The following is a 16256-nucleotide window of genomic DNA, read 5'->3' as shown; positions in this document are numbered from 1 at the left end:
AAGAGACTAGAGATCTTCAGATATGAAATAACTAAAGGAGGGTGAAGAGTAATGTATGAGGTGAAAGTTCATACACTTGCCCAAATAAAATAATTCTTGCTCTAAGATGTGGGTCATCGTTTAGAAATAATAGTGGAGAAAAAAAGATCTGAGTGTAATATGCTTAAACTAACATGCTTACATGATGTAAATGTGAACAAAGCGGGTCCAGTGATTTAGATTATTCCAAGCTAGCAGGAAAGTATGGGCAAGGCCTTCTTTGAAATACTGTAGGCAATTCTTGTATCTATATTCAAGAATGATTAATTAAAATGGAAGATGTACATAAAAAATCAAGAATGGGTCAGAAATTGAGAGACTGTCTTATAAAGGAGATCCAAAGAACATGTTTTTTTAACGTGGTAAAACAGGTGCAAAGAGAAAATGTGTTTGTTATCTAAATACACATCAGAAAGGTCACTTATCAGGAATAAAAAGTCACCAAACCAATTTAAAATGATCGTGGTAAGCTATCAAGATACTATGTGAACTAGTTTCTCAGTGAATTTTGGGGCAGGATTTACCTTGTGGATTAAGATACCTAAATGTAGATGTTCAGATGGAGATATCTACATTTTAATTGGATGTCCAAACTCTTATAGTCATTGATGGATATCTAGTTAATGCAGTCACTTACTCAGCTGACCAAATGTAGATGGCTGTTTTGGGATGTCTCGGATAGCACTGTAGACTCTGCTGGTTGCATTGGCTGGATCTTCATACGGTTACTGTAAGAGTAATTTGGGCACTTTAGTCACACTCAGATGTGTACAATGTAGGCACCTAAAATCACATCCCTTAATATATGATTTGAACCAGGTAGTTTTTCTTTCATTTCACTCTGAAAGGTATGAGGTTACTGGAAAGACATAGCACATACACAGGGAATGCCACAATATGTTTGCTGAGCAAGTAGATGGAAACTGTGAGTAACAGAAACATTTGCAGATGAATTTAAATAATTAGGGTGTTGTAACAGCCATGCGCATACACTTGCAGATTGAATTGTTATTCCTCAGATTTTAAGGATACATCCTTTGCCATAACAAAGGCAAGGAGATCTGATATTATGATTCTTGAATGACTTTTGATACCCCTAGAAAGTGATGACACTGTAAGAAACTTAATGAAAATCAAACTGGAAGACTTTCTAAATGAAATTGGGCTTTTAAATATGTGACTCACATGTAGTAGGAATACAGTGATAGAAGCGATCACCTTAGTTCATCAGCTCAAATCACCCTAATGATGAAAAATAAAAAATATATCTAGTGCAAAACATCCTTTTAAAGATCCTGCTTGCAAAGATTTTTTAATAAACACAGCATCTTTATCTTTGATGGAAATATTTTCTGTCACATTATGTCTGAAATGTTAAAAATGGATGGATCTGAGAATCTCTAGCTAATGGCCACTTTTTGAGTTGTAGGGTTGGCTGGCAATTCCAGATGCACGGAGGATACAACTTTGCCCCTTTGAAAATGGCAAGTATTGTGTGATTACTCTTCATATGATTGATTTTCCATAGCTCCAGTAGTATGTCACAGTTTGAAATTCATCTAAGTTGAAAATCATACATTGCAAAACTCCAAGGAAATTGTCACATTGGTTTGCTATATGCTGGGTAGAAAAAATAACTTACTTTCAGACCAAATTGTTCAGAAATTTTATGCCAATGTAAAAACTAAGTAACTTTCTAATAATTTCCCACATTTTCTTAAGTCACATGCAAACTGGTCAGAAGGAAGAGAAGCCACTAAGTCAGCTTTGAAATGCTGATGTGAGAGGAGGACTTCAAGAAGAGCTTTGAAGAGGGTATCTGACACCAAACTTAAGGGGGGAACAGGGATCTGAAAATAAGACGATTATCTGCATATGGGAGTACCCATACTTAACGGGAAGTTATTCACACAAAGTGTTCCAGCAAAATCAGAGTTTGGTCTGAGATGACAGCTGAAAAAGCTGAAAAAGAAATATAAAGGCCTTTAGTGGAAGCTTTACCAGTCAGATAGAAAAAAGCAGAGCCTGAAAAAAGTGTTTTATTGTGTTAAGTCCACCATAAATGCAACATTTTTTTCCCCCAAACTATGCTAAGAAGCCCATTAAGGGATTTTTAGTATTTGACTTAAAAAAAAAGGAGAGAGAGAGAGAATAAAAGCATCAAGCCATAACAACATATCCAAACTCCTTTAACATTCAAAGTGTAACTGTGAAAACTGTCAGAACTGTTGGGAACTAGGACTTTGCAGCCAGGTTAAATGTTCTCCAAACATTAGCTTTATAGTACATGTCCATTTATTACAAACAGGATTTTTACAAAGAATAAAAACTTCCAGCATTTTTAAAAAAAACAGAATAAAAATGTCCACTTCATACAAAATGTCAGGATTTTGATGTATACATATTGGGGCACAAAGTTATGACAGCAAGAGGCTTGGCAGAATTAAAGGGTCTGGAACTTATCTATTAGAAAATATGAAAAGGTTTTATTTCAGGACATTTCTGTGAGAAGCAATATCAATAGGAATTGTTATGCTTGATAGGAGTTGAATTTGGACACCTGGTGTTTCCACTCTGATGTAGACTCTGCTTCTTCACTTTGCTACATTTTCTAGTCACAGGTGTTGTTTGTTCACTCCTCTTGAGCATCCACCTGGCCATGTTTTCAAGTTTTTGCTTCACAAACAGTTGCAAGAATAAATTTTTCTCCTACTTCTGACTATTAGACAAACGTAAAACCTTACAAGTTACTTCCTGTGAACTGAAATATCAGTTTGAATTTCATGCTAGAAATTCTCTCATCCACATGCAGCTAAATGGAAAAAAAAGTCAGTACAAAGTAACTAATTTGACCAATCAAATAAATAAGAGAGCTTTTATTTTATAATAGTACCTTCTTAAGAGATCCCCAAATACATGTTGACCAGCTCTGAAATTATGGTATTCCCAGTGTACATAGAAAGAAGATTTACATAAAAGTTGTACAAAACTTATTTATTATTAATTACTTGCACATCTTTGTTTGCCATTAGAGTTCTTGATATTCAGCTATGGGCTTGAATTTATCTTCTTACATGCATGTTGTGTGCATGTAAGTCCTACACAAGGTGAACAGAATCTGAGTCTCCAGTACCATGACCTTGAGTCACTGATGTACAGATTAATTCCAATTTACCATACATGGTTAACTGAAGGTCCTTGGTTAGGAATGTACTTGTGTTACACTCCCCTTGTGACTGATGGGCAGAGAATGCACTTCCAGGAGCTTGTGCAGCCTCCTTGAGAGCCCTGGGGATGCCTGTCTGTCTATCACCACAGTGGGAGACTGCTAAGACTAAGATCGCAGGTTGAGTACCTCTGGTAAATGCCAGGACTTTGGTGGGATGAACTCAAGGTTTATACCACTACAGTGTGAAACACTGCATTTCTGATCGGTAAAAATGACAAGGAAATGGAAAAGCAATGCATTTGTTTTTAAGCACGTGTATTGGTACCAGATTTATGAACAGTTTTGATTAATTTTTAGACATCTTGAATTATGTTTCCACTCTTTGTACGCAGATACGAAGGCACTATGGGATAATGTTGTATATAACCCAGCAACACAAACGCTAGCTTGGGAGCCAGCCTGTCCTGTGCTTGTCATGGTTAACCTATGCAGGTTAATGAAATCTAACGACCACTGTGAAGATATACAGAACTCTTTCAAGAATTCTTCTGAGAAAGTAAGAACTATGCAGATTCATTCAAACTGCCAGATTGAAGGCCACAACCAAGGACATAATGTGAAGAGCTAGACCTTGGAATAAGAGCAGTTGAAAATTCCTGTCTTCTTCTCTGATACTTAAAACTATCCACAATAGTAGTCTGTACTTGTACACTAACCACATGATTTATTCAAAGAGCTCACTGACTCACTCTTAAGAAATAAAAAGTGGAGATGACTGTGAAGCTAGTAATGTTTGCTAAATTCTTTGGGGTAAATAGGGTCTGCTTTTCATTTGTAGTAAAGGCATAATTCATCTGCCCTGACTTTGCTGTCTAACAGAGAGGTGTTCAAGTCTATGCTATTTGTGTCAGATTTTCTTTAAAGTAAGTAAAACAGATATATGGTGAGGGCAACTCCTTTCATATGAAGATAGGCATATAAGAAAAGTCAGAGGAAATTCTCTCTGAAGGCACCTCTTTCTCTTCACTGACTATGACAAGAGTCTATTGTCATTAGATAAGATTTGGATATTTAACATTTAGACACATAAAATGTGAGATGAAGCTACATCTCTTTAAATCTTACTGGAGACATAGGGGTACCTTGGTGGGGCACAATTGTCTTGTACTCCATCTAAATCTCTTTGAAGTGCCTTTATCAGCCTGGTCTCATGTCTTGAAATTATGGGTTTCCTCAGATCCTCAGTTCTTCCAGCACTTGCATTCTAAAGTTGAAAAGGGTTTTAATCGATGTATGTTGAACTGCTTGATACTTCATCTGAAGTCTCATGATGCTGAATGCACTGGATTCATAAGGCTGGTTAGAATTCTGGCTTTCATCCTAAAATGTAGGTTTCAGGCTTTCCTGATAGTGGAGAGAAGTCAGTAAATTTGAGGTAACAACAGAAAAGGCAAATAAAATGAAATACAAATTCTTAATTTTTGAAACTTTATGAGTAGTATTCTGACGACATGATTTGGGAAGGGCTGACTCAAGACAGTTGAATGCCTTTTTTGATTAGGACCTTCTGGCCAAGTGTTTAGTGGTTGTTCAGATTCACCATTTAATGGGTTACAACAAAGCTTTGATATTGCAAAACCAAATATATTTAATTTTACACATGCGAGCAGCCCCTGTGGGATTTGTCATCTACTGACAAGAAGAATAACTCATTGCTTGCAGGGAAAAAAAAAGCCTAAAAAAGCTAAAATGAGGTTTGGCTGGTAACGGCCATATTACCCAGAACACAATCCAAAGTTAGTTTATTACAGACAATGAGTGCTTTGTTGTATTTACTCATTGCATTTAATGACTGCATATTAATATTAATGGAATGAATTATTTTTCCCTTTTTTTCTAATTAATCCTACAAGGTCTGGTATTGAATTTGGTGCATTTATTGTACTCCCAAAGAACATCTCTATAGTGTGCTGGAGACTACTGCAGAGATTTCTCAGGTAGTGCCAGCTTCCCCAGTAAATCCACACAATGCCTCACACTCTAATACTATGCACGTGTGCTGATTTAGGCCTTAAAGCTATTATATATAACACTTCTCTGTAATTAGGCTGAGACTTTCTCTGTTGATGGCAAGGCTGTCTCCATATCTGAGTGGACTCTTACAGAACGGTCTTCTGTGACCCTATTGTAGACATATCTGATGACATCTATTATATTCTTCTCCAAAAAGTTACAGGAAAGAGGTGTTACTCTGGTCACAATACCGTGTGTTGTGCTCAGTCACCTGAGCAACAGTGTTTATTTAAGTAAGAGTGCTTCTTTGGGTACTAATTCTTTACATGAGACAAGGCTTATTATGGTGAAGCATTTGGTGGGTAAACAGTTGTTAATCAAGAAATAAACAATTTGTAGGTCACTTAGTGGATGTCTAAAATTCAGTTTATATTTAAGTATTTTCTGGAATAGGGATATGGAAAATTGAAAAAATTCTGAACTGAAGGTGGAACAACAGTTTTAGGTGTATGTTTAAATGTTCTGCTGAGTCATTGATGAAAAATAAGGGACTGAAACAAGACGACTGTGTAATCAGAATTTTGCACACGAGCCACCATAGAATCAGTTACTTTACCTCTAGTGGGCCAGACTGACTATAAAAAATATGTTACATAGAAAAAGAAGCAAATTATTCAGTAATCCAAAGTAGCATTATTTCTACTCTTACTATTTTATGTGATTAACTTCCTGTGATATTTATGATGTAAACAAACCAGTTCCTATCTCAGTAATCTAAAAATGAAAATTTTAGGTAATTGATTTTGTGGAACTAGTTAATAAAACTAGCTAACGCTGAGTGCTTTCTTTTCAAGCAGGTTAAATATTCTCGTGTGGACACTCACCCAAGACTTTGCATGAAGGTAAAAGTATTTCTTTTTAAAACACCTATTAACTGCCCTCTTTCTGTCAGCTCTAAAAAAAATGAGTTGCTAATGTTCTTTAGGATCAATACTTTGTTTCATAGCTCTGATAAATGGGAAGTAAGAATGAAGGAAATGTGAAAGATTAGATAAAAAGGAGGTTCCTTGGAAGTGCAGCAGCAGTGATAGGTAGAACACAGGTCAAATTTTCCCCTCTGTTTTCTCTGCTTAAGAAAAGCAGGAAAAATGTTTTAGGTCTATGCAAACTCTGAAGCATGCACTCAGTGTATAATTTTTTCCATGTTAATATTTGATAATAGAAAATATTTGTACACTACATTTACCAGAGTACCTTCTATTATTCTAGTTGAGAAAAAAATGCCACATAAGGTTAATAAAGGCATATTATTGTTTTATTTTAGATTACTTTAAGTCAATGGAACTACATGTTTCTGTAAAATAAGTATGTGTAATAATACTTGAAGAATTGGGGGACCTAATTCAAATCTAGGGTTGGAAGATACTATAGAGCAGGAAAGCTGTGAATTCATCTTCTACAACTTTCTGGAATGCACTGATCATCTCTAGTTAAATCTGTAGCCACAGACTGAAACTGAAAATTCAGTTTCCTAACTGATTTCTCTGCTTTCAGTTTACAACTAAGCAAGGCTCCTGGGTTAAATGTCCATTTGCTCATGGAGAATTTCCAGGTAAATATTTTTTTTTAATTACATAATATTAAATTGTGAAAAACATTTAAATCAGTCACTAAATATGAGCCTTCTCCATTAAGCAAGTGAGATATGTTCACATCACTGTAGCTTGTAAATTATAGCAAAGAGATTTGACAGCTTAATATTTCTATGTATCCCCAGTAGATCAAGTATTTATGAGTATAAAAATTAATAGTGGGAATCAAAATAATTACTTGCATATCATTTGATGGCAGTTAACTAATGAAAGAGGCTTTTATTTTAGATATAAAAATTGAGTATATTATACATGAACCTTGTACATCTAAAAGTAAGTCTTTTCCCCTAATATCAGCTTGGAAAATGAGAGCTGCTGCAGTTGCAGAACAAATACAAGTTTTCTTCACATCCCAAACCAAGGCACAGTTCTCGGTGCTTGTGTGTAACAGGACGCAGCTGGCCTCGTGTGAATCTATCGGGATGCACCATTCAGTCTCCGTGGTTTGTATATATTATTTCTTAAACATTGTAAGACTTTTAAACATACCTAACCACATTCATTTATGATCCCATTTACCACTCTGCAGCTTGAAAGCATTAATGAAGCCTTCCATGTACATACTGGAACAATTACTGGAAAAGTTTTTAAGCATGTAGTTCTAATTCTGATCTCACGCTGAAGTGAGAAATGAATAAAGATCTTGAAGTCAAATGAGTCACATCCAAGGAAGTGACTATTGAGTGGAACCTTAATATTCATTTAACATCATTTTTGTGGTGTAGTATTTGTTTTATGTGTGTAGCAAATGTTACTATTAGTATTTCATATATGGGTCACTGATCCAACTGACCTGGCAAATCTCACATCATGACATGTAACACTTGAGGCATAAAATCCATGATGATCTTCAGCCACTCTAAATCTCACAGCTGCTGAAACAAACTCAACACACAAAAAAGGTAAGTTTTCAGCCAAATTAGCTTTTTGAGTCAGCTGACTGTATGACTATACAACTACTTCCAGCAAAGTGGGGGCAGAGAGGGAAAATATTATGGGAGGATGAGATTTCTTTTCAGGCAGCAGCTGGTCATGAAAGGGGAACCTCATTCCTTTCTTGCAACTAAGCCTGTATCTCATACGTTTTCAGTCCAGCACTGTGGCTGTCAGAGTTACCTTGTTGGCCTGACCTGTGATCTTCTGAGAGGTCCCTCTGGAAAGTGAGGTCATAGAGCAGAAGAGTGGCCATAGCATTGTTTTTCAAGTAGGAGAATATTAGCAGGACAGGTCCTAGGAGCTACTAGGACTACGATGCTAAAAGGCATCCTGCTGGTCCAGCAGCCAGCTTCTCAGTGGTCTTATATTCACCCCTAAATGTGTGCTCCTGCTGTCTGATACACTGACCAGGTTTATGTCATATGATGGAGTCTGAGTAAATTGAGAAATGCAGATGTTGTGATTTCTATGGTTATTCCTGACTGTGCCCATTGACTTCACTCAGCTGCAGAGTGATGTGCTTTAGAAGACACAAGCACATTGTAGCTCCTACACCTGCCCCCTTCTTAGTATACATTCCAGCTGAATGTCTCTCTTTGCCACTGTATGCAGATACATGCTGCACCTGTGACTTTTTCAAGTAGCTCTGATGCTTTCAGTGTGCAGGGTGCATATACCAGGGGGTAGCTGACAAGTAGATGGCTCTTACACTCAAAGGGGTGGAAAGTGAAAGCTGAATTTGTTTTCTAATGAATCAGTTCAGGTCTTCATTACATCTCTGGTGCTGAATGTAACATAGCAGCTGTTAAAAGTAGAGTTTCCCAACTCTGAACTTTGTTGCTCAAGCTGAGGCCATGCTAAATGGAACATGATAACTACTCCTGCAGGAGATCTCAAAGCTGAATAAACATGGGGAAAGGCCTGGGAAAAACTGCTCGCCTAATCAACACAAAGCACAGAAGGCATTGGTGCTGCTATCAAAAGTCTTTCCTAGTAGGGCAAGATATCTGGGGAAATGCTGCATTACTGGCAGAAATGGAGGTCTGTACAGTAGGAGAGTTGTCAAACACTCTGTTCAGTGAACACGTAGCAGTGGCACTTCCCTGCAACTGGCTTATTTCACGTGAAATCTGCAGAGCTCAGACTTCCTGGTTTTAAAGGTTCCCTGTGTGAACTGCTCAGTGAGAAGGGTAATGGTGGAGGCACAAAGAAATCACAGCCAGGTGTTGAAGTGTGTGTTTCATGAAGGGCACTGATGCATTAAAAAGCGCTGTTTTCTTCCTTCTGGCACAAAGCTGTTATGTCCTCTGCTACTGTGACAGAATGAGAGCCCGTATAAATTACAAAGAGTTCCTGTCTCAACATCACGAACAATATACACAAAGTTTTCATCAAGTTTTAGCTTTGTGTTCCCAGAAACCAATGTTCATGCTCTACCTAGTAATCCCTGTTCAGTCATGTCTGAAAAAGGACATATTCTCCTAGTTTGCCCCAAATTATTTTAGGAGTTTACCACACTAAAGAAAGCAGTATAGGATTAATAGCTGTTAGTGGAGTAGCTAACATTATTTTGAGGACAAACCATAAGCAATCCAACGTTAAGTGTCAGAACAGTCATTTAGGACAATTTTACCCCAAGGCTGAACTTGTTCTCAGCATGCAATGTGATGGTAAATCCAGAAGAACTGTAAAGACATGATGATTCCTTCAACTCATGTATACCAGGAAAAAGAAGTGAAGATCCTCTTTGGTCAACATGGTGGGAGCAGCCACAGGGGGAGGGTATCCTGCCTTATGATGCTTCATAAAATGCGGGAACATTAGTCCTCTTACTCTGCTGCCAGCTACACCAGCTGCTTATGGTCACTGAGATCTGGGAATATCTCTGAAAATAAAAAAAAGTTCCATAATGAATATACATTTTATTAATTTTCTGATGCAGTAGAACACGTAGTATTATTGGCAAACAAGCCAAAGAGCTGGAGAGACACAATGCATTTTCATTATCCCAGGGTTTGGAAAATAATACTTTTCAATCTTTTTCTTTTCATTAGGGAGATTCTGTATCAATTGCTTTGTCACGGGAAATGTGTGGAACAACAATTTGCATTCAGGTGTGTGTCTTGATTTTGCCAGCTACTATGTACAAAATAAGCAAATTATCACACCAAAAAAACCAAAAAACCAAGCCAAAGCCCAAACAAAACCAAGCCAGCAGGCACTCTCACAGCTTCCTCCTCCCAGCCAAATCTGATCGCTGTGCAAATTGACTTGGCAAAGAGCATTATTTATAGCTTAATGTGCTGCCACCACCTCTTGTTGGGATTAATTAACAGAGAAGTTACTCTCCATGATCTTGCAGCTTTGTCAGTGGCAGATAAAGGCATATCATCAGGAAATTGTTAATCTGTCATTATATTTTCCTTTGTAATGAAAAGTTCCAAGATATCAAAAGATCCAAGTAAATCATAGTTGAATTTTTTAAAAATTGACATTAGCTGGAAAAGGTTAGGCACCCAGCAAACAGCAGAGCAAGTGCACAGTGTGCTAGAATTAGCACTCCTGAAAGTAGAGCTGAGCAAATTATTTCTGACGTTTTTGCTTGCTATTTCCGTAGCTGAAATTAATTAAGACAACATTAATGGAAAATGAGCATGAAGCTGACAGGTTTATTCCTCTCTGGAGTTAATGTTCTCAGCAGATGCTGGGGCAAGAGAGACTGACAGCTGGAGTTGAGGTTCCAGCACCTGCCCTGGAAGGTCCTTGTCAGCTTCACTTGCTGCTGCTGGGAAGAAAGGGGCATGATGAAAGTGAGATTGGCAAGAGCCTTCTGGGTAATGAGAGTTATTCTTCTTTACCTAGTGAAAAATCAGATTGTGTGGTAAAATTGAAGTTTACCTGCATAAATTGTTTCTTTTGTAAATAAGACATTATCTGTCAGAATACAGTTCTCCACAAAGAAGGAAAGGAAAGGAAAGAAAGGAAAGGAAAGGAAAGGAAAGGGAGAGCTGATTAGCTTCATCATTTAGAAACTTTAAAGTGATTGCAACTCACTAGGTATACTCCTGAGTAGCTGTCTCCATATGCATTTATTTAAAAAAAAAAAAAAAAAATTCAGTCACTCAAGCAAACTAATAAAGCAATTTTATTTTGTCAACACAAATGTTTGCTAACTGTTCTGCTGAAAGGGAAATAAGACCAAACTCTTTCTTTTAAAAGGGCTGGAGGACAGATGTAGATTATTCAGTTCCACTGCAGATTTGTGATATCCACTGTGGTAAGTAAGAATGATAACAAAAGGTCTTGACTGTGTAGAAGAGAAAATCTCAGGTGAACTGTGTTTTTGCTGGGGAGCTGAGGTGGGATTCACCTGACTGAATGTGGATATCTGTGTATGAGCTTTTAATAGATATGCTCAGCTTCCATTACAGACAATGGACTCGTGTGCCTCAACTACTGTTTAATTAGCTACTGCAAGGGCAGCTTGTGTGGCTGCTTCTTCCTTGGAGAATTTTCCATCCTGTGCCAAGTTCTGCGTGCCACACCTATATTTACCTTGCTGTCAGTACATGAGGTAACTAGTTAAAAACAATCCTTGGCAAGTAGGCACATGGTGCTATCATGGTAGTGGTTGCAGCACAGCCCTACTGTTAATTCCCCACCTCTGCAAACAGGACAGTAGTCCTTCCCTCTGCTGCAGGAGTATGGTGAAGATGTTATTACAATTTGAGGTATACTCAGATACACTCATGGAGTCAAAATATTCCGAAATCTCCAAGCCCTGTAAGTAAGGTGTTATAGAAGATAATGAGTTCAGAGTGAACTAAGGCTCTGGGTTTTATGGTGAAGAGTGCAGGAGTGGATGGACTAGGTTAGAACTAAAAAGTCTAGAAGGAGTCAAGCTGAGAGAAGGCTCAACCTGAGCACTGCCAAAAAACACCTCCCCAAACCCACCCACACAAACAACCTCCCCTCCCAGTTAATTGTAAACGTGATTCCTATGACAGATTTTCTCTGATGTCAAAAAATATCCATCAGTTAACTATAGCTTCAGATTTGGAAGCCTGATACTAAAAAGGAGGGGGCTTGAATTTGTAGTTTAAGCATAGTTATCTGTGCAAGCCCTTGCATAATGCAGGTTCAGGTTTCTTCTCCACTTAAAAATTCATAACAAGCCCACTCAAGGTGAATCAATTAAATAGTCAGAGTGTTGTGATTCATGTAGTCTGGATGCATCTTCCTTACTCATACTTTCCTTTTAACAAATGTGAATGGTATGATGAAAGTATGTAACATAATGAAAGGCTCCAGAGATGGCAGTCTGGGAATTCCCTTCTACCTTATAGTAGGAGAGAATGGATCTGCTTATTAAATGGAAATGGTAGAACACCAAAAACTGAGTAAAGAACTTTTTTGGGCACAATATTTGATTTAAATGTGGAACTTTTTTATCACAAATTTTTGTTCTGATCTGTGGAGATTCAGAAAAAAATACGAGAAACTGTGCGCATATCAAGAATATCAGAACTGTAATACATCATCAGCATGCCTATTGTATAAAGGATATTAAGTACACGGATTCTACCATACTTTATATTTTTGGGATAATGCTGTCCACATTAGAGGGTGGATAATTCCATCTCTGTCAGCTGACCAGAAGCGTGTTCTGAAACCTCCCTCTGAGGCAGATGGTACAAGTCAGTGTCAGAGATGGGACACTGAACTAGGTAATTCTTCTGTTCTTTTGACTCAGCAGGAGCCATCAACTGCTTGCCATGTGTAAGACTTCTAATGTAACAGTAAAAGCATTACTACTAAGGACTATCATTTTCTTAAATGCTTATTTTCTGTAACAAAAATGTTTTCTCAAGCACTAGCTTTTTGAAATCAGATGATGAAAGTTGCTTAAAGGCAATGCCACTGAAGGCGATAATTCTTACACTGGGATGCTATTGTGTTTGAACCTAAGATGTTAGGAAAAACAATCCACATAAATGTAAAGGAAATGTTAAACCTAAGATTTGTCCATATTTTGTGACAATTTGGATTATAAAAATTGTCAAAGTAACTGAGAAATAATCTTATAATGGCATAGTGAAAATATATACTGCACACATATTTGTAAAATAGAAATTTCACATTGTTAACTATCACTGTTAAAGGTATCAAGCACCATCAATGTGTCCAAAAGAGCCATGATATTATTAACAGGTATTTTGTTACTCAAAACCGGGATTCCAGTGCTGACAGTTTCTATTATTAAAAAATCAGTGTAGCTGACCATCATGAAGGCTGCTCTCTTCCCAGATGCAAGAAGAGTTTTCTGGCATGTAGAATGTATTATACTGCAATGCATTGTGGTTTTTTTTGTCTGTAGTTGTGCATTAGAAAGGAGAAAATCCTAAATTTTCTTTTTTCTCTGACCACTTTTCTGGATTCTGTTTAACGTAGCCACACATTCTGAGACATTGTTTCACCTATTTGAGACAAAACTTCTCTGTTCTGAATGACACAATAATGCAAATCGGTTAATTTGAGAATAAATGTGTGAACCATAATGAAAACAAAATGGCAACCTGCATTTGAACTTGTTTCTTCAGGTTTTCGTGGTCAGGCATATGGTGATGGAAACCCAGCAAAGGTCATGACACACAGGTATCCATCCAATGTACAGTCTAAAATGTCTTGGAGAGTTGATGGAGTTGTTAATCCTGAAAACATGGAGTCATTCTCTCTAATGAACAGAAGCAATGTCTGAGTGAATTTTGTACTAAGCGGCAGGAATATCAGGTTTCTGTCTCTCTCTTTTCCTTGTCCCCACTGAAGACATCTCTTGCTCCTGTCCTCTCTCTCTTCTTGCTCTCTCTGTCTCTCTGTTGCACCACGGTGCAGTCTGGCATCAGAGGAAGCTGCCTTCTGCTGAAGACAGAGGATGAAGGGAAACAAATAACCAGTGTAAGTGAGACATTTGTAAAGTAACAAGACAACCTTCAAGAGCTCTGGAAGAATCTCAGATTTACTGAGCATGAAGTTTATATTATTACCACGTGGCCTGTGCTTTCTCCCTGACATTTGCAGGCAGATTCAGTCCCCTCTGTGCTCTCACTCATTCCATGTGTCTGCTCAGCTGTTCCAGTGCATCTTTTCATTCCCACAATCCTTCACAAAACACCTATTCCTAGGTTATAAACAAGTCAGTAATTAATGCAGTCCACAGATGTGCGATTTGGTAGACTCTGAGCTCTTAGAAATGCTCTTCCTTTAAGGATATCCTTTCAGAAGCAACCTAAAATGGTGGGACCAATGTAGAACTCCAAGGAGACTAGAGATGCTCTGAAAAACCCTTGTTCAAAGATGGGAAAAAGATACAGCCTTGCAGAAGTTATGCAAGGCATGTAGTTGAGAAGGGGGTACCATCTTCACTTTGAGGCAGTCTTTGGCTTTTCTCTTGTCAGAATATACCATTCAGAATGAAGTATCTTGGTTTTGTTTATTTTGTCATGTAAGTGCTGTTTGGACTGTGACAGTCCACAAGTTGTAGACAAATGGTTAGATTTGTTTAACTCCAACTATATATGAATGCAATGAACTCTCTCACACTTCAGAGTAAAAAAGCCAATCTTTACTCTTCTCTTTTTTCCCCTAGAATGAAGAGTGTGCATTCCTTGCACTGAAGTTAACACCACATTCTCAAGGTCCTTAGTATCTTCTCAACATCAAGTTTTATTTTGATGTAACTTGCAAATCTTGTCAAACTGGTCATCTCTCATGTTAGTAGTTCCTGCTAATTGCTGTGAGATTATTCTCATGAGTGAAGAATTTAGCAAATTAAGCCTATTCTAACATGTCCAAAAGAAGCTAGATTATGATTCCTCATTTCCCAGTATTTCAAAACAAAAAATGTCTTAGATCACTTAGAGACTCAGGTTCATGTTTTCATTCTAAATTAATATTTTATATACAATATGCTATAAATGAGTACTTTTATAGTACCTTGTGTACCTATAGAACAAGTATTTCAGATTTCCTTATTTGTAACCTTTTTTTTTTAAACCACAAGCAAAAGTTTTTGAGAAATGAATGGAGGAAGTTTTTGCAGCTTTGTTACATTATCTTTCTTTGTAATTTCCTTTGTTTTCTGATACCATTCTGATGATCTCACCATGACAGACCATATTCCTTAAATATGTCTAACAACTGCTTTCTGTGTTTACATTTGTGTTTGACTTGGAGATAACTTTCCTGTTTGTTTGAGGAGGTACATGTCTTTGGTTTGATAGCTATTTAAAACTGCCATGTGGAAATCTAGCCATCTAGCCTGGAAGGAAACAGTTTAGTGGAAAGAACTGAAGTTTATTTTGTTTTGTGTTTGTGTTTTGTTTGTTTGTTTGTTTGTTTGTTTTTCCCGTTATGTCAGTATTTATACTCAACAGTTGAGAATAATATTACGCACCGTACTGATTATCAAACATGTGGCCTTTATTTCACTGAATATTCCTGTCAAACATCCTTAGTTTCTGTTGTGTAACAAGGAAACAAAGTCAACAAAAAGATGATTAATAGCAAATCCTGAAACCATGTGGAATTACTCATGTGGGATCAGGAATATGGGTGGGGAGTGAGGGTCTGGAACAAGAAGTTGATCAATAAAAAATATTTTCCATCTGAATGTGCTTTTTTGTTTCAAGACTTTCAAAGAGACAAATGTGGTGTAAGAGACATATCTGCTGTGTTGAAACACAAGGGTTTTGGGGGGCCCTGAGGAGGATGAATTCTGCTTGGCTCCTTTGATATCAAAGCTTTGTTGTGTAGATGGCACATCTATTAGCTATATTCTTATTCCAAACAGAGCTATAGCTCCAAAAGCAGAGGCGGCAAGGCAGTTTTCCTAAAGCATTTAGTTACTTGCTTTGGCTGTGAAATAGAAGTGCTGGTCTATTCTGACATCTGCTTCTTGTTTAATGCCCTCCAGGCTGCAGCCAGAAACAAGACATTCAGCCATTCAACTGGGAGAGCACCATAACGTTACTCTCTTCAGTTTCCTCCAGTGGAAAAGTATTTTCTGCAGGAAAGGTTGATTTGCACAGTGTTCTTTTTCTTGCAGTAAAGACTTAAGATATAAACTTTTTGAATATGTCCTCAGACTGAAAATGAATTAAAAAGTTATACAGGTGTGTAGGATCTGAAAACCTAAGTGTAGCTAAGACAAAACACCACCTCCAATGACAAGCTTATATGAGGTCCTGAAGCAACAATAGCTGTACTGAAACTGGATGCTTTCAATGGTAGCATCCCGTTTCAGCTCCACAGACACTAAATCCTTTGCAGTATTTCTTCTCTTGTTGGCTGCAGTGATGGAAGTACTAAAGAGAAGGTGACCAGCCATGGTCCTGATCACTTTGGTGCTCTTCACAGGAAAGCTTGAATGGTGAGCATAGCAGACATGT

General features: G+C 37.5%; 1 protein-coding gene across 1 annotated transcript in view; it reads left to right on the top strand.

Moving 5' to 3' along the window:
- IL17REL (interleukin 17 receptor E like) overlaps positions 1–15398 on the top strand; it is a gene marked incomplete at its 5' end in the record, with an annotated part of 45504 nt that extends 30106 nt beyond the window's left edge. The window contains 9 exons of the mRNA XM_082070930.1: positions 1469–1532; positions 3601–3764; positions 6076–6123; positions 6776–6833; positions 7171–7316; positions 9864–9923; positions 11029–11086; positions 13410–13464; positions 14456–15398. Of these exons, the coding sequence (XP_081927056.1) occupies positions 1469–1532; positions 3601–3764; positions 6076–6123; positions 6776–6833; positions 7171–7316; positions 9864–9923; positions 11029–11086; positions 13410–13464; positions 14456–14483 (681 nt within the window). The 3' untranslated portion in view covers positions 14484–15398. The remainder of the gene's footprint in view (positions 1–1468; positions 1533–3600; positions 3765–6075; positions 6124–6775; positions 6834–7170; positions 7317–9863; positions 9924–11028; positions 11087–13409; positions 13465–14455) is intronic.
- Positions 15399–16256: the final 858 nt, after the last annotated feature.

The sequence above is a fragment of the Streptopelia decaocto genome (assembly GCF_964273445.1).
Source record: "Streptopelia decaocto genome assembly, chromosome: 1".
NCBI classification, from domain to species: Eukaryota; Metazoa; Chordata; class Aves; order Columbiformes; family Columbidae; genus Streptopelia; species Streptopelia decaocto.
This window is presented reverse-complemented; position numbering and strand designations above follow the sequence as displayed.